At 36.6% G+C, this 22,207-nt stretch overlaps 1 protein-coding gene across 1 annotated transcript in view; it reads left to right on the top strand.

Annotated features, from left to right (window-relative positions):
* Positions 1-22,207, top strand: part of RYR2 (ryanodine receptor 2 (cardiac)) — a gene marked incomplete at its 5' end in the record, with an annotated part of 271,378 nt that overhangs the window by 86,742 nt on the left and 162,429 nt on the right. The window contains 7 exons of the mRNA XM_009069811.1: positions 2,516-2,680; positions 4,083-4,204; positions 6,963-7,146; positions 7,840-7,975; positions 11,525-11,620; positions 20,114-20,232; positions 20,609-20,742. Coding sequence (XP_009068059.1) covers positions 2,516-2,680; positions 4,083-4,204; positions 6,963-7,146; positions 7,840-7,975; positions 11,525-11,620; positions 20,114-20,232; positions 20,609-20,742 — 956 coding nt within the window. The remainder of the gene's footprint in view (positions 1-2,515; positions 2,681-4,082; positions 4,205-6,962; positions 7,147-7,839; positions 7,976-11,524; positions 11,621-20,113; positions 20,233-20,608; positions 20,743-22,207) is intronic.

Below are 22,207 nucleotides of genomic sequence, written 5' to 3'. Positions count from 1 at the left end.
AATGACCTTAGAATGAGTCTAGACTGCAAATAAAATGGAAGGTTTTCTTCGTAAAATGCTGTAGGAAGCATTAGCAGATGGTTAAGTAATGACAGGTTACATATCTGGTGAGAGTATAGTGGGCTGGAAACTTCCATCATGCAATGTCTGTACCTATGTGCAGTTATTTATTGGTGACATGGTGATTTCTGATGGCCTTCACATCCTAATTTTCACTGGTGGACTGTTTTACAATAGATACTGAGATAGATTCATTATATGTGCTTTCTCATCTACCTACTGTTTATTGACATGAATCCAGCACTCCATTCAAATCTTCTCTTTTCTAAACAATTTGTGGTTCCTGTTCACTCCCCCAAAAAGCTCAGTGTCTTGAGACCCCCAAATAAATGCACTATGCCTGCTGCCCCTACACCAGATCTAGCTTTCCATCTCAGTTCTATATACAATCCAACTATTTTGCAATGATTTCCTGGCTAATTTTGCAGGAAAGAGCTCAGTTGAATGGGATTGAATTCAATCTGGGCTCTAAGCCTACACACAGAAGTTAGTGTACTTATATCAGTGAGGACAGAGATCTTGTTTGACAGATTGTTGGCACAGCAATTTTTATGCTCAGTAAATTTAATATTAGTTCTAATTGGAATGAAGATTTCAGTATCAAACCCCTTCAATTTCTGTTAGAGCTAGTAAATTTTAAACCAGGTGCAGAATAGTATTTTTAATTAATAATCTCACATGTTATTGACTGTGCTTTATGAGAAAATTTATGAATTCATCTATTCATATATTAAGAAATCAGTTGCGAGACTTGAAAAAAAGAAAATCTTAGAATACAGAAGGGTAGCATGTTAACAGAAGTTCACACAATCCTTTAGTTATGAAGAGAATTCAGACTGGAGTTTGAAATCAGGCTGTCTTTTCTTCATATGAGAGCAGGACCTAATTTAGTTTTTCCTGCATCATCAGTTTTTTACAATGTCCTATTATAAGTAGCTTTTCAATTTCCAGCTGTTATTACATTCTGGTTGTTTGTACTAGCTTTTGGAAGAAATGAATGCAACATTTAGAGAACTGGTATGAACAAAATAATGAATTAATGAAATATACGCATAAGTAATTGAAAAATTGGCATCAGATTATTAATAACTCAGTTATAACCATGTATCAATGCGCAAGATTTTAATAAGAATTTCAGCACTTAAGGAATCAGTCATTTACAAGGTAGTGAAATGCACATCTATATACAGAAACAATAATCTGAATTAACGAATATATTGTATGTGAAACTTAATGTTATGAAAAGTAATCATAAGAATTTCATCTCAGTATTGTTTTAATTTTTTTTAAAATGCTTCAGAATGCATTCATAATTGTAGGGTGAAAATCTAGTTACAGGACATTTACTCCCTTTACTTAATATGTGCTTTAAAAAATCTTTTAATAAATTAGAGGTTGTTGTTTGTTCAGTTAAAAAAACCCAATCTTTTTCATCTTTTGCTATGAAGTTGTCTTCCCAGATTGTCAAGGCACATGTTTATGGTGTGATCATTATTCTAATTATTCCTGGTTGTAGAAGGATAGAACAAGTAGAAGTTTTTGTCCCATTATTTGTAACATTACTCTGAGTAGCTGAAGATGTTTGTCCTCTACTGCTGATGAGGAGAAGCAGAGGATGTTGAAGCTGTATTTGATTAAGGAGGTCACGTTCCATACTGAACATACAGCCAAATAGGTATATCAGTCAGTTGAGTCATATGTTTTTGGAGATATTAAATGGATGATCTGCCATGAAGCAGGATGCAAGAGCTGTTTTGGTTCTGTTAACTGATGTCTGTGGGGAAGAAGTCGGTTTTTAGGAGAGCTAGGTATTCAGGAAGCACCTCAGATTATAGTCACCAGCTATGCTCTTGTTTTGAATACTACATTTCCTCTCATAGAACAACTGCTGTGTGTACAGGACACCAGCTAGATTGATGCATGGTTATGCCATTCTTAACTTGTTGGCCAATCACAAACACACAGAAATGGATTGCTTTTCTCAGGAAATACTGAGCCTATTGTTGGGCAGTGACACGTTAAAGGCCATCTCTCAGTGACCATTGGACAGTGCTCATTTTTTCCAGCCTGGAAAATAACCCACCCAAATGCCCAACAAGAAGCTTCTGGAGGTTAATGCCTGGTTCAGCTACTGGAGTCAATGTATTTGGGGCTGTTTTGTAAGCTTTTATGTTTCAATAATGACATGTGCTGTAAATGATGATCCTAGTTCTTTTCTATGCAGGTGAAATCAACACACACAGCTTTCCTAGTGTAATAAGCTAGGTTTTTTGTGTTGATGGGATCTTTCTCTGTCTTTAACTAGAAGTTCCACTTCCCATTCTTTGTGACTTCATGAAAGAAGGATCTCAAATATTCTTTTAGTTCCTGTTCTGGACAATTGCCTAGTATTTAATGTTTTATGCAAGTATGAACATGTTGGTTATTGTTTGTGTATACTTTCTTTCTTCTTCAGGAAAAACTGGACATAGGGACAAGAAAAGAGGTGGATGGAATGGGAGCACCTGAAATAAAGTATGGGGATTCAATGTGCTTCATACAACATGTAGATACAGGCTTATGGCTCACATACCAGTCTGCTGATGCAAAGTCTGTAAGAATGGGTTCTGTGCAGCGGAAGGTAAGACTGTAAATGGAAATGCACTTCATTCAGTCATGGTCTGATAAGGGTGGGAAAGGGAGTTGGAAGGGGGAGAGTTGGGAGCAAATGTGGGAGGGAAATGAAAGGGACTGCAGGAGTCAGCTGATTTTTGTTTCAAATATTTTAAGCATGTCTTAGACTGCTTACCATGTGAAAGGTTCGTTTTTCTCAGTCACAAATTGAAAAGCTAAATGATGTATTGAATTCTCAAACCAAAACCAAACAAAGTGTATGTATTAGCCTATAGACATTAACCCACAAACATTGATAAATCTAGATATACATGATTTCAAACTGTTAGTAATAGCCTAGAATATGCTAAAATTCCTTTCCTCAATGTAGTTTGGATTGAGGAGGCTTTTAGTTCAAAGTATTTCTTTCTGTATTGTAAGCGCATTACAATATTGGGCTGTAATGTTCAAGTCTTTAGCCCTGAGAGATGTCATTTTTTATAGAATAATTATGGCCAAGCAGAAACCTAGCTCAGTGTAATAAAGTAGGAAAAAGTTTCTTTTACAACTTGGCACTGTAGAATTTTCTATGACTGTTTTACATATATGAACTACAAGGCTAGAGCAAAGGTCATACGTAATAATTCTCTATATAAAATTTGTCTGTATCATATGTATGCACATATATAAACAGATATATATTTTTGATAAAATTCTGTAAAACTAAGGTTTAGGAAACAGTGTTTGTATACATCTACAATTTTAGTGATTTTAATACTAATATAATTAAAAATCATAATAATTGTAGTACATAATTCGAAAATAATTCAAACTTTGATACATTATTGACTAATGTAGTTATGCAACTCATATAAATTGCGTGTGTGTGTACATGTATGTGCACGAAAAAAATGTTTACCAGAGATAGTTTACCGTATTTATGTAGGTTGGATGAAATACCTTCAGAGTCATGATAACTAAACATGAAAAACTGTTAAGTTATTGTTAGTGACTCAGGGCATAGTCAGAAAAGAAGGCCAGTAACACTGTTAGGAATCAGGACCAGTAAAGAGTACCTGTTGTGGCATTGTCTGCTTTAGGGATTTGCTGCTCTGTAAGGGAATTATTTTTAACATTGATAAAAACAAACAGCAAGCAAAACCCCTTAGATTTATTTTTTTAAAATACATTATATTGTTTACAAAAACTATCGTTTTGAGATTATTATGTCACTGAACCTGCTGTCTTAGTACAAGTGTGTCCTTGGGCATGAGGAACTGAAATGTGGAACTATTTGGCTTTAATAAAATTCTGATTTTTGCGTGGGACTGCATCATTTCCTAGCCTGCCTTACTATATGAGTTTTCATACTTCTTATTTACAAATAATGTTTCATTTTGCAGTGCCTGCTTCTTATTTTTGTTTTGCAGGCAATAATGCACCATGAAGGTCACATGGATGATGGTTTAACACTGTCAAGATCTCAGAATGAAGAATCCCGTACAGCACGTGTCATCCGTAGTACAGTCTTCCTTTTCAACAGGTTTATAAGGTGTGCTTTTAAAACTGTCTTTTCATCCCTTTTCTTTTTTCCTCTTTTTTTATTTTTTTTTATTTTATTCAAAGCAGCCATTAACACAACAGTGAATAATTTAGCTGTCAGAAAGAAATAGATGAATACTCCTCGAACCAGACTTTATGTCAATTCTGTTATCAGCAGAGATGTGCCTTGAGAGATACTGGTCAGTTTCTTTTCTCTGTCTTCTAATATTAATATATCATTAAAGCTTGATTTCAGTGCATAAACATACCAAAAATGCAAACAAGGCACAAAAGAGATTTTTTTTCTTGACAAAATTTGTTTTAAGTCATGTGGTCATCATTTAGCTTTTTCTTTTCTACGGATTGCTTTAAAAAGTTCTCTTCCTTGAAAAACCTGGAAGAAGATATTTATATAACTACAGACTTGTGAAAGACACGTATATGTGAAGAAATTCATAGTCTGAAGCTTTTTTAAAAAAATTAAACCTTTTTTCTACCCTCACATTACACTTTGCTTATTTGTTGCCTTTTAATGTGACTTGTCACTTTAATATTTTGAAACACTAAAAATGTTTTATTTTATATTAATTAGCCATTAAAAGTACTGTCAGATTTACACCATTTGCATTTAACTTCCAGTTCCAAATGTCCTCCTAAATAATACTGATAAAATGCTAATTCTCAAATGCTTGTGACTTCAGTAATTGATGAAAGGCCCTCTCATCAGTGTAGCTCACATTAGAATAAGAATTATATGCAATTAGGCTATATGGAATGAATTATATGAAGAATTTCATAAGAACTCATTTGTCACAAGAAGAAAACGGTGTAGGAAATGGTGACCTGAAGCAACCGTGTCCTAAACCAGTGCACAGCTGAAGACATGCACATGTCAATTTGTTGAAAAACATTTAACAAGGTACTTAAATAATAATAGAAAAAGACACCTGTCAGGAGAGTTGCCTACTGTATGGCATTTAAAATACAGAAATGTAAAGAAATGTAAGCCCTAGCTCACTTTGTAAATAATACACCTTATTAGAAGCTTCTAAGAATGCCATAAAAGATAAGGACAGAAAAAGGCAACTTAATGATATGGTTTCGCAAATCAAGGTATTGCTAAATTACAGTGGAGATTTTTGTGGAGCGCACAGAGAGTCCAAGGTAGTGGTTAACAGTTTAGTTGTGGTGGGACGTTGCTCCAAGAAAAGGCTGAATTGAAGAGGATAAAAATTATTCTTATAAGTGTATGCCCCCATTCTTTCCCACAGAGTCAGTGGGAAAAATGCACTTTGGATAACATGCTCACTATAGAAATTAAGTTTTAAAGATAAATTTTGTAGCTATCCTTTTGAAACTTTGCATTATTTATTATGAAATCTAACAAAAACAAACAAACAAAAATCCAAACCAACTATCCAAATGGAAAGCATATCACCCCCACCCTCCACCCAATTGTTTTGCTTTAATCCAGCAAGAAGCAGAGTATAACATGGGGCTTCTACAAACCCTAAGAGGAAGCCAGGTGTCATGTGGCACAGGAGAGAGGACTGACAAGGACAGTTGTGGGTCAGGTTTCTGGGAATTTCTGGTGCCTCTAAGGAAAGAAAAGAGAGAGATGGGCATGGGGGTTAGGTTGGTACCTGTGGGGGCATGGTGAGCTCCTCTGCTCTGCTTATACTGACCTAAAAACCACCAGTGAAAACAAGAAATACCTCATTGCTACATAACTGGGTTTTACTCAAAAATATGCTAGCAAAAATAACTTTTTATGACAGAGCAGGCCCTTCTTCTCAGGGCTGCTCCTGCAGAGCTTCAGGATCTCTGGAACTTTCCTTTCCCCCTGAGGATGTGATGTTATGTTCATAGGCCCTTGGAACCACTGTTCTCTGCCCTCATGGCTCCTTCTGCTCCTTGGAGAACATTCTGGCAAGCCTCCTGCAGCCTCTGGCTGGGGCAGTCCCCCTGCCCACCACCACCTTCCTGAGGGGAGCCAGGGAGGTGCGAGGGAAAGCCCTCACCTTCCACTTGCTGCATGGTGCTGCTGAGGTCTCACCTGCATTTCAATAAAGATGATGTTTAAATGGAGCAGAAAGATATTTCAGGTGAAGCACAGTGCTGAGGCAAAATTGGATTATGTGGTTTGTTGGGGATTCTGCTGAGCAAGGGTCAGATGCAACATGGATAAGAGCAGTCAGTCCCCCACTTCCAGGAGAAAATGGTCATAGATTTCAGCAAGCCTGAGTTTAAATTGGCTATCAGAGAAACAAAAAGACTAATGAGGTGTTTGGACAACGTGTATAGAAGTGCTTCATCTTCCAGCACTGAAGATGGCTTAAGCACAGGTAAGAGATGTGTTTGAGAGGCTCCATGGGCTATCTGAGCCCTCCTCAGCGCCGTTGGAGTGGTTCTTGAACTTCTGTCCCTTCCAGCCTTATGATGCTTTGTACAGGTTTGCAATAACGTCTTTTCATCTTTCACTCTGCCTCTGAAACTACTACATGTGTAGGCAGAATATTAAAATGTGCTTTCTGGATTTAAAAAAAATAATTAAGAGCAACAACATTTTTGATACTTTTGGGTTATGTTTGGGAAGGGAGAGTTGGGTCATTAAGTGTAGAATGAGCAGACAATTTTTGAGATGTTACATAGCTGTCAGAAAATGAATTGAGCTTTGGCATGTAAACAAACTTTATTTATAAATGAATAAAGTTTAAATTATAAAGTGAATTAATTTTCAATACTTAGGAGGCTGCATTTTCTTGTAGGGGCCTTGATGCTCTCAGCAAGAAAGCAAAGTCTTCCACCGTCGATTTGCCTATTGAGTCAGTCAGTCTGAGCCTTCAGGACTTGATTGGCTACTTTCACCCCCCTGATGAACATTTGGAGCATGAAAACAAACAAAACAGGCTCCGAGCACTGAAGAATCGCCAGAACCTCTTCCAAGAAGAGGTACCTCTCTCAGTTTTACTCCTGATTTTCCACTGTGTTTGCAAGTATTCTTTCACAGTACCTGTATTGTTAGTGTCTAATGTGGAGTATGCTTGCAGTGGGTTTTTTATCCTGTAAGAGTCAAACTATTTGCTACATTTATAATCTCTCTTGATCTGTTAATTTTCCTGCATATTTAAAGAAATACATTTAAGGCCTCTTCCTTTTCCATTTTTAAAAAGAATGGGTATTAATATGACCTTGTGCCCTGAAATTCTAACCATAATTTTCTCCTTATGTGTGAATTAGTTTCTTCTGCTATAGCTTAATCTCTTGACACATAAGGACATTTTGGTTTAATCAGCGTGCTTGAAGTATTTTGTTTAATATTATCTGTTATTTCTCTGGTAGTGATAGTTGCCTGTACTTTGTCTGATGCCTAAATGCCTTCCAGAATGGAAACTTGCCTAAAATTGTGTCACAAATACTGTTTATTTTTTGTTTAAATTTCAACATCCTAAGTGGCAGATTTTTATTATCGTAGTCAAGGAAAATTTTCCATAGGGATTGCTTATTTGACTCCATGTATTTATTCTTGTATTTTGCATATCCCTCCTTTCATGTTTTGTTTTCTTAGATTTCTGAAAATCTTTTGTGTTTGCACATAAAAAGTATTTTTTTTCCTCTGACAGTCTGAGCTTTTTCATTTTTTAGGGTATGATCAACCTTGTTCTTGAATGTATTGATCGCTTGAATGTATACAGCAGTGCAGCTCATTTTGCAGACGTAGCTGGAAAGGAAGCTGGAGAAGCATGGAAGTCTATTCTGAATTCTTTGTATGAATTATTAGGTAAGATATATTATGGGTTACTTGGATTGTTTTAGTTCAAAGTAATGAAGAATAAAGAATTAAAAATGCATACCTATATTAGTATAGAAGAATTTCCACTATGTAGAAGTTTAGGATACAAATTAAACAAGATTTTTGCCTTTTCAGATCATTGCATATGCCTAAGAATAAAATACATTGAAAACACTCATATATTGTGGCTTTTCTAATAATATTTATTATGACACAGAGCATGTTTCTGACTTAAATTAAATGATTGATTGCTTTTTCATATCATTATATTGCTTCTGTATCTTGTATATTATTCAAAAACATGTGAAGAAGGTCCCTGAAATGGCTAAAGTTAGCTTTCCTGAAGTCCATGGTTGCAATCTTACTTGCTGCCCTGCTTCCTCCATGCAAGGTGCTCAACTCCGTGATGTCATGGTCACTACAGCCAAAGCTGCTCCAACCTTCACATCTCTAACAAGGCCTTCCCTGTTTATTAATATGAGGTTGAGCAGCACACCATTCCTTGTGAGATCCTTCACCACCCATGACAGGAAGTTTTCATCAATGCTTTCCAGGACCCTCCTGGACTATGTGTCTTGCTGTGTTGTTCCTCCAACAGATATCAGTGTGGTTGAAGTCCCCCACACGAACTGAGGCCTGTGACAGTGAGGCTGCTTCCAGCTGTCTATAAAAGGTCTCATCCTCATCCAGCTTGGTCTGTCTTCACACTTCCAAGCAACCAGATTATTCATTCTGAATTTTTTGAAGCCATCTCAACCATTGGGAGGCAGGAAGGGTTAAAATTTGGAAAAGATGCATGAAACTAAACTAAGCTTTCACAGTGAAAATTATATTTAATCTTAGTGTGAGCTTCTCGGAGCAGTATTACTGTTAAGTTTTCCCTCCTCTTCTTCTCCCTTTGCTCACCCTAAAACTTGTATGAATGCTTGAAAATGTGGTATTATGTAATATGGTTTGGGAGATTGTCTGCGTGTCCAACTTTGAGATGAAAAGATCATCTAGAAGGAACATTGGTAAAAATTTGACATCATAATCTATCTTTAGGTCCAGAGAGTTAATATCTCCATGAAATCAACTGGTGACGTTTTAGAACGTAGATGAGTATAAATTGTCTGGTTGGGTTATTCATAGATGTAGGGGAGAGTTGAACTTTTTGTCACAGTTCAGTTTATCTCATGTTAAGCATGGTGCAGACTGGAGGAAATAGTGCCTTGATTTCTGAATCATTTCTCTAGGTCTGAAATTTCCAATTGGCAAGGCTAGAAAATTCCTTCTGAAAGAGTCTGCTTATCTTGTACCTAGTATTTTTTCCGTGGACTTGCAGTGAGGAGAACAGTGCACAATATTTTGTTGACTTCCCACTCTCTGTGCTCCTCCTGCCCTCTGATGTTACTTCCCTAACTGCATTATCTTCTGGCAGCTAATGCTTAGGAAGCCTGGCTTTGATCTGGCTGTAATGAATTCATACATTGCTGTGTTCTGAATAACGCTGGAGCTATGCAGTAATTGCATGGATGACAAATGCATGTTGCTTGCTCAGTCTTGCTTCAGCAAACAGTACTTTGTTTTTTGAGTCTACACATAAATAAAAGTAAACTGTGATGCTGGAATTCATGGCTTTTGTCATGTCATTGACATTGTGATATATTTCATTGAGATGAGAGTGGAGGCATTTACAGGCTTTGAGTTGAAGCTGGATACTATCACTTGTAAAAATCATATAATCTTAGAATGGTTTGGATCACAAGGGACCTTTAAAGGTCATCTAGTCCAACTACTCTAATTGCAAAAAGTTCCTTCCTTATATTCAATCTAAATCTACTCTCCCTCAGTTTAAAATAATTAACATATATCTACTAAGGCATCTGTCCTTTCTCTATTAAAATCCACTTTGAACTTGTACTTGAACCTTTTGTATTGCAAAAGAATGTGCATGAGTATATGCAATGATGTGACTTTAATGTCTGACTGACCACGTTCTGTTTTATATTTCTCTAAAACTGGATGCTGGTCTTGTTCAGAGTATTAGGCAACAAGAAAAGCAAATGTTGGATGCTATTTTTTGTTTTCAACGTTAAGCATCTGTGTGCCTCATTTAATACACCTTTAACTACTGAATACTAACCTTCCACAGAGTTCTGCTGAGCTGCATTTATGAACCATCTGTGTCTTATTACTGTTAATGAAGTCAAATTTAGTGATGTTGTGTTGAGTGTTGAACTGTTACTGCCTTCATTTTATGTTGGTACCTGAAGCACAGTGAGATTGTGTGGCTTGCCTATAACCAATAAAAAGAGTCACTGAAACAGGTGCTCTGTAGTTCTAATCTGTATGTTTTAGGAAGATTCTCCTTGAGTATTCTCTGATGAGTAATTAACCGTGTAAGATTTCAAGGTACACTTTTTTTTAAAATCATATTATGCAGCAAGAGAAAGGGGTTTTTTGTTGGTTTGTTTTGCTATTAGGGTTTGGTATTTTTTGATTGGTTGAGTTTTTTGTGGTTTGGGTTGTTTTGGGATTTTTTTTTTCCTATAAAGCAATTGGATTGTGATTTCTTTCCTCGTGATATAGAACTGTCAGTGCAGTGACTTGTTTACAGTTTACTCCAGACCTTTTCCTCCCTGCAGATAGTTTGATGTGATATTTATGTATTAAGTTTCTATGTTTAACTGTTTATAAATAAAGCAGTATAAAAACACAGTTGCAATATAATATAATGAATTTGTGCAGCAAGAAAACATAGATTTTAAGAGGCCATTTCTGCTGAACTTAATGACAGAAATTTCTGGTTGAAATAATTTCTTGGCAGAATTGGAAAACCATCTTAAGAAATGCACTTTGCACTGTTCCACACACTGAACAGAAATGTTAGTAACTTACTCCTTTTTTGGAGTAGAACAGTTGCTTCTCTGAGAGCTTGCAAATAGCTGCAAATGCACTTAATCTAGGACAGGGCAGGCTTGTGGGTGCCTGCAATGTTCAGTGCGATTTCAGTTCAGTTATTCCCACCAAGTGCAGTCTACTTCAACCTTCAGCTTAAAGCATGGGGGTGAAACAGATTCAAATTAGTTGCTTCCTCCCTACAGCTCTTTCTAAAGTACGGCAAACAGTTCCTGGACATCTCTTTTGTTTGAGTTCCTATTGCTCTTGAGAAAAAGTATTGTATCAATAGAAAATAATTTACATTCATCACCTGTGCTGTTGGCTTCACACTCTGCTTTTTCAGTGTTTCCTGTCATTACAAGAATACTATTTTAGAGAAACTTTTTTCTACAGTAGCAGCTGACTTTTGTGGTGTCAGTACTGGCTACTTCACTTAGAGCATTTTGCAGGAATTACTGAGATGGTTGTAATGCTAAAATAGCTCAAATTCCTTAAAGGTCAATTTGATACCAAGGATGTTACTTATGCTTAAATCAATAATTAAAGATTAAGACTCTATCTTACTGGATCCTTCCTGGCAAGACAAGACAGGGATTCTTTCAGTTTAAATGGACTCATAATTGTGATTTTTTTTTCTCTCTCTTTTTCCAATAGCGGCTCTGATTCGAGGGAATCGTAAAAACTGTGCTCAATTTTCTGGATCTCTTGACTGGTTGATCAGCAGATTGGAAAGACTGGAAGCCTCCTCTGGTATGATTTTAAATATTTTAAGTTCCTTATTTGACCAGCTCTTAATTCTTTAAAATTTGTGATATATTTGTTCAGTCTAAGTATCATGAAGTTCTTCCTATGACAGAGTAAATTTTATTAATACAGTGAGATTTTTATTTGTAACATTTTAACATAGTGATTTCAGTTGTAGTTCTAGTTTAACTTCTGGCAGTCTTGCCTTTTCCTTGACCAATTGGTTGTAGCATTATGTTTTAATTCAGGCAAACAAACTTTTTGGCAAATCAGCTGTTCTATAGTTTCAGTTGCATTAAGTTGCTTTCTATCTAATTCTTCTGTCTTTCCTTCGCATTGGAAGTCTGCACATTTTTCAGGATTTTCATGGCACTAAATATGACAGTTGCCATATGGAATGGATATAATTTCTTGCTTCTTGAAGGACTGTAGTGGTCTGAGTTTCTGTTTGAAGTTAACAATAATGAGCATGACTGAAAAACCTCCATGGTTTGAGAATCTGGGAATTTTGTCTCATTTTAGACAGCAATTCTTTAAGCTATCTTATTTATTTTCTTTCACATTACCTAGTGTCTTATCTTCCTCCTGAACCACTATGTTAAACCCATAGTGTCTGTGAGATGGAATTAATCTCTGTATTGCTCAAAGTAAACGAAGTTATGCTGAGCTGTAGTCTATTTCTCACTGAAATGGCAATCCTGGATTCTGTGTCCTTGGAAGCAAGCCATTCTCTATAAATCAAATCTGCCAATCAAATGCACTGTATTTTTTAAATTTCCATTAGATAAACGTACTGCAACTTAAATTGGTCCAAAAAAACCTCGTTCTACTATATCTGAGAAATACACTCTTTGAGCAGAATAAGAAACAAGGAGTGCGAACACTGTACATTACATAAATGCAAAGAATATTTTTAGAATATCTCATAGTGATATCTGATTCCTATTGGCATTGACAGCTTGCTATTGTGTACCTCTTCATTGTCTCAAATGTAGTTCTTGATATGACTAGTCTATACAGCACCTTAAAGGTCCATTATCACATTTCTCAGCTGCGTACTTTAAAAAAATGGTCTTCAGTGCTTCCAGAAAAATTGTGAAAAATGTGAAGTAAGAAAAACATTAACAACTCCTTACAGAAAGCTTTATTTCTGACATGCACTGGACAAAGAAGTTTAAAACCATGGAGGGAGCTCAAAGTCTAAACTGAGATCTTATACATGACAAGGAAGTGCAAATTATCCTTGTAACTAAAAGTGGACAGGGAAATATAGGAATATAAGTTATACAAATTAGAGAAGTACACATAATGCTCAGTACTGTTAACATGTGAAATAACACAGTAAAAACATTTTTTGTTTGAGACATTTCAGGATTTTGTTTAAGTCATTAGCATAGTCTAGAAGCTTTGGTTTTGTTGTTGTTGCCATTATCCAAATCTTAAGTTGCACTGTTAGGAGAAACCACTAAATGTTTGTTATAAATTTACCTTCTAGCATAGAAGTTGAGAAAATTCTATGTTTTAAGTCAATAATGAGTAAAAAATAGTTCTATGACAATAATTGTAAGTAACCAAGAAGCTAAAGACAGTTTTGTAATGCTTGTGCCACCACAGGCTGTCTCAATTTCAAGAGTTTGTTTCATTTTTTAAAAGAATATTAATATACTTCTTATTTGCATTTTCTTTGTAGCGACTTTAAGAATGTTGTAGTATAAATATTTGTGATGTCCTGTATAATCTGTAATCATCTTTAATGCTCAGAGCTGTCATCTGAGCAGTGCGATAGGAGCTCTTGTATTAAATGTAGTGGTAGTTTGTTGTGGTTTAACCCCAGCCAGGAGCCAAGAATCACACAGCTGCTTGCACTCACTCCTCCCCATTTCTTCTGCCCTGGTGGAATGGGGAGGAGAAACAAATGTAAAATATATAGGTTGAGAGAAGAACAGTTAATAATCGAGGGCAGAACAAGATAAAATACTAATGGATAATAAAAAGGGAAAGAAAAACCAAAAACCAACATAACAAAACCAGGGCTGTGCAATAAAGTGTGCACCACCTGTGGACTGATGCCAAACCCAGATCTTCCGACTCTCCGGGTAATTCCCCCTGCAGCTTATATTCTGGGCATGATATTCTGTGGTGTGGAACATCCCTTTGGCTAGTTCAGGTTATCTGTCCTGGCTATGCTCCCTCCCAGTTTCTGTTTTGTACCTTCTCACTGGCAAAGCATGAGATATAAAAAAGAAAATAAACACAACCTAGAATAAACCAAAACATCTCTGTGTTACCAACATTATTCTCATTCTAAATCCAAAACACAGTACTGTACCAGCTACTGAGAAGAAATTAACTCCATCCCAGACAAAAACAGCACATAGTTTTACTGTAATGCCACATAGACTAGTCTTGACCTATTTCTTTTAGTGCCTGGTGCTAGTACTGTAATTAATATTTTTGTCCTGTATTCTTTGATCTTCAGTTCATGTTTCATGTTTTGTAGAAAGTGCGGGTATCAAGGTGGATTTCAGCAATCATAGAATGCATAGAGTTGGAAGGGACCTTAAATATTGTCTGGTTCCATCCCTCGTATCGTGGGCAGGGACACCTTTCACTAGACCAGGTTGCTCAGGGCCCCATCCAGCCTGGCCCTGGATATTTCCAGGGATCCACAACTTCTCTGGGCAACCCAATGCCTCACCACTCTCACAGTAAAAGATTTCTTCCTAATATCTAATCTAAACCTACTATCTTTCAGTTTAAAGCCATTAATAATTAATAATTTGGAGCTAATTATTAATAGCACATGGAAGGCATTTTGAGTCCACTGCAGGAAGAGCAACATATTTGAAAAATATTTAATGTGTAGCAATTGCGGTGTTTTAAAATGTTTATTGTCTGTATTTTCATACTTCTGTAGTTAATTTGTGCTTTGCTTTGTCATGACTATTGATATGTATCATTTCCACTTCCTTCCCTCTTCTGTACTCACCTGGAGCCATTTCAGAGTTAGAGATAAAGGAATGTTTTTGAGTAGCAGTTGTGACTGTTTTCCTTTATATATAATATTTTTTACTATTTTGTTGGAAGATGGTTTCTTTGAGAGTCTTTCAAGCCTTATTTTATGTAATGATGCTACAGTTGAGTTCAAAAGACAGGAAGGTTTATGAACATACCAATGGGCAGGATAGTTACAATAACAGTGACAACAATGTAACATACCTCTCCAGTTGCATATTAGTAATTTATTTCCTTCATCTTCTTTAAGTGTCATGTAATGTTCCACGAGCTGGAAGGCACACAATGATTGATTACAGAATTGTCTTCAGGAATTGAAATTGCATTCCCTATCCTGTTCTTCCCATTCTTGAACCAGATAGAGGTGTACTCAGAATCATTGTAATCTTAAGGGAGGTGTGCCAAGAAGGAAATATGACCTCTATTTGAAAGTTCTTTGGTTTATATTGGACTGGTAAACATTTGAAAAGAAATGTCACAGGCATAACACAGTTGTTCTCATCAGCTTTTTACTGTGGCATTTATACATGAGAAATATCCTGTTATTGCTGAGTTGTCTCAGTGCAGATCACCATTTGGTGTATATTAACAAATTTCTTACCTCGATGGTATTCAATGCATGAGCAGCAACTGTGAGAACAGATGTGTCCTATAGTAAACAAGGTGTTTCTTCCCATCAGCTTTGTCATTGAACATTCATGGACTTTTTGTTTATTTGCCATAAATCTGTTTCTGAGATGAACTGACCAACAGCATGGGAAAATGTTGTCAAATGTCAGTGGCAGGAGTGTTCTCCCTCTCAGAGCCAAGGGTGAACTGCCCGGGCATTCACTAGCTGATAGGCAAGGTCTTCAGTGGGTGAGTGATCCCAGTTGTGAAGAGCAGTTGCAGGCTAATGCTTCTCTTCTTGGAGGTATTTTTCCTTTGTTAATTCTTGGGGCAAGCAGAGTGTTTAGAATTCAGTTATTCTTCTCTTGGGGTGGAGGCTGATACAGAGACTTTGAAGCATTCATTCATGTAAGCTCCTCCAGTCAGCAATGTTTCACAGAAGTAATTTACAGAATTTTGTTTCATGTTTTAGCTACAGAACTATGGCCTTAGGGTGAGGGACTTAGGTTACTATGGGATTTCTTCCTACTGCTGGCATGCACCTGATCTGTTTCAGCCTGATGTATTTATGCTCTGAACCCTTGAGCTGCTTGAGAGATGAGGCAGCAAGAGTATAGGAGGCTTTGCCTGTATCACTACTTTAGTTCTCAGCTGGTGACACAGACAGCTGGCTGCTCATAGCAGAGGTATCTAGTTAGAGATTTGCTGATCATCCTGTCATTGTAGCTAGTCCATTAAGTGTAGAGATTCTAACCAAATAGGTGTTGTAACTGAATGTTCATTTTGGTTTACATTATTATTAGGGAAACCTGCTGTGTAGATGCTGCAAACTTCCTGCTTTAATGAACATTTGAGTAACAGAGAATTTAAACTAAACAGCCATTTAAAAAATGTCAGAACCACAAGCTACATAATTTTTCCACTACAGTCAACCTTTGGTGTGAGAGCCTTGATCTAAGGAGAATGGTCTCACAATTATGCATCTGCATGGGTTTTGATTGCAGCCTTCTTGATTTCAATGTATTTCCCAAGTTTTTCATGGTGGAATTATTTCTTAAGAGACCTAATTTTACATATGAAACTCTTAGAGCAAGGATTTTCAGAAGTAATGCAAAACTTTGTGCTCAGCTTTTGGAGGTTCAAGATGAAAATTTCTGTGACAGCTCAAAAATGCTTTGTTAGATTGTTTCTGTTATGTATGTATGTATTTTTAAAAATTAATCAATAATAAGGTTTGAAAATAAGTATTTATGTTAGAATAAGGCATGGGATACATTCTGTAAACTGCAGAGTAATTTGTAGTCACACTGTGTAATGAATCTCCTGGCACACTGGAAAACCTCTGCAGTTACTAGTATTTGCAATGCTCATTTGTTCTGAGTTTTCTTTGAGGAACTAGGCCCCTTGAAATCCTTCCCTATATGTTCTGGTAACATAACTACCATGTTGCCTCCAAAACTGATTTTATAATAAAGACTTTTTTCTGGTTTTGAGGGAGTCAGTTGTAAAAGGTTCTAATTAGACTGTGCTTTAGTTATCTCGAGAGGCACAGTAGGTTTAGCTTTTAGTATGTAAATGTAATTTTGTGATTTTATGTGGGATACTTGCTTGCCAGATTTTAAGCTTTATTTAGCTTGCCTGGGGTGAGGATATTCACTGGTTTAATTTACAGTGGTAAGTCTCCAATAGGGAGAAATACTGGCTTATATTACACTTGTAAAATAAGAATACTTGGATGCATATATTAACTTAAAATAATTAATTATTTTTATAAGGCAGAGTGTGAAGAATTGTTAATTATATAAAAATTAAGCTCAACTTCAACACTGAAGTTAGCTACATCATCTGCAGGTGTTTTCTTGAATATGTTGAAATAAAGATTTGTAGGCTATTTGTAGGCTATTATAAATAAATTTCTTATTTTCACTTTTTTCTTGTCCTTGAATTAAAAATTTTATAAAAACAGAATAAAGGCTTTCAATTGGTAAACAGCAACTGTGAACTAATTGTACAAATTAGAACAAAAATTGATTCAGTTCCTGAGCTTCTCTGAAACCAAAGAAAGAAAATTATGATCTATCCAAGTATAAAATGTGTCTGAGAGTAGACCATGTTAGAAGTGAGATATAGGAGCTGACTGAATAATGCAATGCAAATGCTTCAGCTGTCTCTTCAATGTATAAACTAAGATTAGATTAATTTTTCACTCTGAATTATATTCCAGATGGGGTTAACTAGTCCGACTAAAATTCTAAAGGCATTTAAACATAGGTAATAATAAAGAGAATACAGCAAGTTAGTAATCCAGTGTTGAGGAATGCATTCAGAGCAGGTAGCTTGGTGTGCAGCTGCAGCAGGAGCTGCAGATTGAGCTCTGGGTGGCTGGAGCCCCAGGCAAGAGCCTGCGAATTGCTGAACCCTTGTGTACCGAAGGGCACAGGAACCTGTGGCTCCAGCCAGATGACTGGACACTGAGACACAGCAAGGAGCCCAGGAGCCCCAGGCTTTCTCACACAGAGACTGTGAGGGTTTAAAAGCCCGCAGGTTCCTTTGTTCAGGGTCCTTCCTTGGAAGCACCCAGGTCGAGCTGTTATTCTGTTATTTAGTAACTGAACCAAGATTAAATTTTGAGGTCTTGACATCTGACACTCTGCTATGGGAAACCTGGGGTTGAACCAGTAAGGAACCTAGTTTGACTGTGGGAGTGTGGGGTGCTGCAAAAAGGGATCAGTCCTAGCTCAGGTGGTGTGAGTGACTGCCAGAGTGATTCCTGGATGGAAGGACAAGGAAGTTGCTTTAACCCTAATATCCCTCAAGCGAAGGTTTTTGGAACCAGATAATATCAGGTTTTGAGTGTTTTTTTAAAGCACATGCATTTCATTCTAGTATTCTACAGTATAACATTAAAGGAATGAACATGTTGTCCTGAAAGTATATGCTTCCTTTCATCCGTTAGTTGCTAAGAAAGAATTTTCACTCTTCTATCATAAATTCTGCATATCATACTGTCTGTGATAATTTGTATTAAATTCAAATGCTTCCTACTTTCCTGCCTTGAGAAACTCCAATGAAATTGGAATATGTTCAGTTGTCTTTAATGTAGGCAGTCTGAAAGTGAACCAGTCTGAATAGACAGAGTACCTTATATACAAATTTTTTTTCTGAAGCAGAGGGAATTTGCCTTCAGAACAAAACATGGTTGATAATTAGCATTCAGATGCTACAGTAATTGACGAAGTTGCTGTGGCAACTGGATCTAATTAATAACGTTAATTTATTATTGAACATTTTCACCTTCAAATTATTTTTACTTCTGTTATTGAAAAGATTAAGACTAGAAAATGAATCCTGTATATTATTTTAAGACAAAATTAAGGTTATGACTCTACCTGCACAAATCTGAAAAAGGTTATTGTTACTACACTTCTATTATGTGGTATCATTTCATATTGTATTACTATTTATAATATTAAAAGTGTGTTTCAGTGCTACAGAGAGAGGTGGCAAATATTCAATTATTGAGGCTTGAATGTAGTGATTTTCCTGCATTCTCAGACCACTGTGGCACACCATAAAGTTGTTGATCTTGTTACAGATTACCTCTCTAGATTAAGGATCATTTTGTGGCACTTTTCTTACCTTCCTAGGTACTTTTACCACAGTCAAGTAACCCGTACTTGTCTAGTTGGCAGGCTGGGTGGACTGTGCTCCTGCTATGTTGCTATAGAGCGGCATAGCTTGCTCTCGTGGCTGTTAGGTTTTTATGCTTTTTAACAATATTGTTACTGTCAGTATTCATGGAATCATAGAATGGTGGAATAATGGTACCTCTATTCCTGCCCAGATCATACCACTGCTAAATTCAGGTTTAGTATCCTCCCACCTGTGGTTGAGGTTTCTTGTACTTACGCTTTCAGGACTACAGAATCCCTTTGGAGTTCACCTCTAGCTCATTATATTATGGTTGTTACCTTTTGGGGAGGTGCTGTACAGAACAAGAAAATAGTCTATGGTATCTATGTGGAGTCATGTTCATTTTCTGTTTGCATAAGTATGACTCTGTCTTCAGACATATTAAACAACACACATTGTTTGAAACCTGTGTACTGGATAAATCAAATTGTTTCACCTTTACTACATTTCAGTCCTTCAATAATCCATACACTTTATTAGTGATGACAGTGTATCTTCCTCCACATCCCTGGAAAAAACATTAAATAATATGGGAATAAAAGGTGGTGGTGCTGTAGGTTGTCTACAGTGACTGATCTCTTCCTCACTAGGATCAAAAAAAGACCAGAGTACTCTTACTGAGATAGCATTTTTGTCTGATGGTTCTATATTTCCCATCAAGGGGAGCATACAGTGCTATATTTTCCTTTAATTAAAAGGGAGCATGGCAAAGAGCAGAAAACTCAAACTATGGATCTTGCAAGGGTTAAGCTGAGTGAGCCATGGCATGAAGACAGTATGATGAGAGCTGTACAGTGCAAATGGGAATTGCATATCTCTAAGTTTAAGACTGCTTCTCAGCTTTCCTTCAGTCCCTTTGATTTTTGTCATTGTGGCAACAACTGTAGCAACTGATAATGACAAAGTACATGTGTAATATTTGACTTTACCAAATGTAGAAGATCCCAGAGCAGATGTTAACTTGATCCAGTACGCATGGGAGCCTTAGTTTCCTATTGCAGAGAACCATTTTAAGGCTGATGATTCTTGATGGCAATGACTGCTGTTTTATTGGGTTTATCTATCATATAGAGTGATTTTTGAAACTATTCCATGTTGCTGAGCAGAATACTCAGAAGTATTATGTACAGTTATGATTTTATATGCACTTCAAAGAAAGAATTTTTCTTTTTTTTTTCCCAGGAATTCTAGAAGTTTTACACTGTGTGTTGGTAGAAAGCCCAGAAGCTCTAAACATTATTAAGGAAGGACATATTAAATCAATCATCTGTCTTTTGGACAAGCATGGAAGAAACCATAAGGTAGGCAAAGTATATTTAGGTGAGCAGGTGTGAACAAAGCAAGCACATTCTTAGATTTCAAATACTTTAATGCTGTTTTCATAATCAGGAATGAAACTTTTCCTAAAATGCATATGAGCAGTTTGAAGAAACAAAGGGAATGGTACTTTCTTTTGGACAAAACATTGATACACACTAACCCTCAAGGGCAATGGGAAAAATCTTTTAATGTTGTTAGGAGAATTTCAGAATTATTCTAAAATAAAACTGATCTGTTGGATGAATTACGTACCATTACATGTCTCCAGTAACAGCATATATAGCATTATATTGCCTGAAGAAATAGACAATGATAATGAAAAGGTATTTAAGATTAAAGTAATCTGATCTTTTTCAGGTTTTGGATGTTTTGTGTTCTCTCTGTGTTTGTCATGGAGTAGCTGTGCGGTCTAATCAACACCTAATCTGTGATAATCTCCTGCCAGGAAGAGATCTGCTCTTACAGACTCGCCTTGTCAACCATGTCAGCAGGTACAAAGAAAAATAAAAAATATTGTGCTTAAAAGAAATAGTCACTACAGAAAGTCTGTTTTACTTCCAAAACATTTGTAAAGAAATTTATTCTTACTAGGATTTTAAATTCCCTTTGCAATGGTGTTTGAATTCAAAACATGGGTCAGAGAGTTGTCCCAAGCTAAGGCTGCCCCAAACTGCTTTAATTCTGTGAAGCTGTAGTCTCTTCTGAAGATTCTTGCCTAGATCTAGCTGTGCATTCAAAGAATTACCAGCCACTGTCCTGTGATTGGCTTTCTGTTTATGATCTTGTGAGGATTTCTTAATCACCTTTGATCAAAATTAAGAACTTAGTGCCAAACACTTTCACCAGTATCTGGCACCTTTAGCAAGTACCCTCAACCTTCCTTCCACTGGTAGGGTTTTAGAAACTACCTTCCAGCAAACATTAATAACAAGATGAAGCTTAGTAGCATCTTAAACTAGCAAAGTATTATTTACAAATACATTTTTGTATCTTTATAAATGTTATTCTTTTGAATGGATAGCCAGTGTTATGGAATGCAGTTTGCTATGCAAAATTAAACATGCAGTGTGTACTTACTATGTTTTTGTAAGTGGTGAATAGCTGTCATTTTGTTTGCAGGATTTTACATATATTGAATGTTCAGACACATAAACCATTATTATTGGTGTCTGGGTGAGGGTACTGTTGCAATTATCAAAGCAAACATTTTTTTGCTTTACCTGCATAGACCATTTTTCACCAGAATGAATAAATAAATAAATAAGCATGCTGCTTTCTGGGAACTAATGTTTGAGATGTTGCGAAGGGGGTACCACAACTTGTCAAGAGCACAGATTGATATCTATTACTACTCTTTTCATGTGGGCACAAATGCCACCACAAGCTGGAATCTGGTCAGTATCAAGGAAGACTGCAAAGCCTTGGGGGTGCAAGTGATACATATGGTGCCCAGGTTATCATTTCTTCCATTTTACCAGTTAGAGGAAAGGATGTGTCCAGATACAGACATATAGTGCAAATCAGCTTTTGGCTTCATGACTAGTGCTAGTGTGATGGTTTTGCCTTAGAGCAATGAGGCATTCTTTGATGGCAATAGCCTGTTTGTGCTTGACAAACCTAATCACCTTCTACAACAAAGTAAGCTGCTCAGTTGATGTGGAATGGGTGGTGGACACTGTGTACCTGGATTTTCCCAAGGCTTTTGATACAGTTTCCTACAACCTCCTTCTAGAGAAACTGATGCATTATAGACTGGACAAGGGGTCTGTGCAGCGGATGGGCACTGGCTGACCAACTGCACCCAGAGAGTGCAGGTAAATTGCTTCTTTTCAACATGGCAACTGTCACAAGTGGAGTCCCCCAGGGACTGATATTGGGCCCAGTGCTGTTTAATGACTTCAGAAGTGATCTGGATGATGGGATCAAGTGTACCCTGATGGAGTTTGCTGATGATAC

The sequence above is a fragment of the Acanthisitta chloris genome, unplaced genomic scaffold, assembly GCF_000695815.1.
Source record: "Acanthisitta chloris isolate BGI_N310 unplaced genomic scaffold, ASM69581v1 scaffold650, whole genome shotgun sequence".
NCBI classification, from domain to species: domain Eukaryota; kingdom Metazoa; phylum Chordata; class Aves; order Passeriformes; family Acanthisittidae; genus Acanthisitta; species Acanthisitta chloris.
Note: the sequence above shows the minus strand (reverse complement) of the source record. Positions and strands in the feature narration are given on the sequence as shown.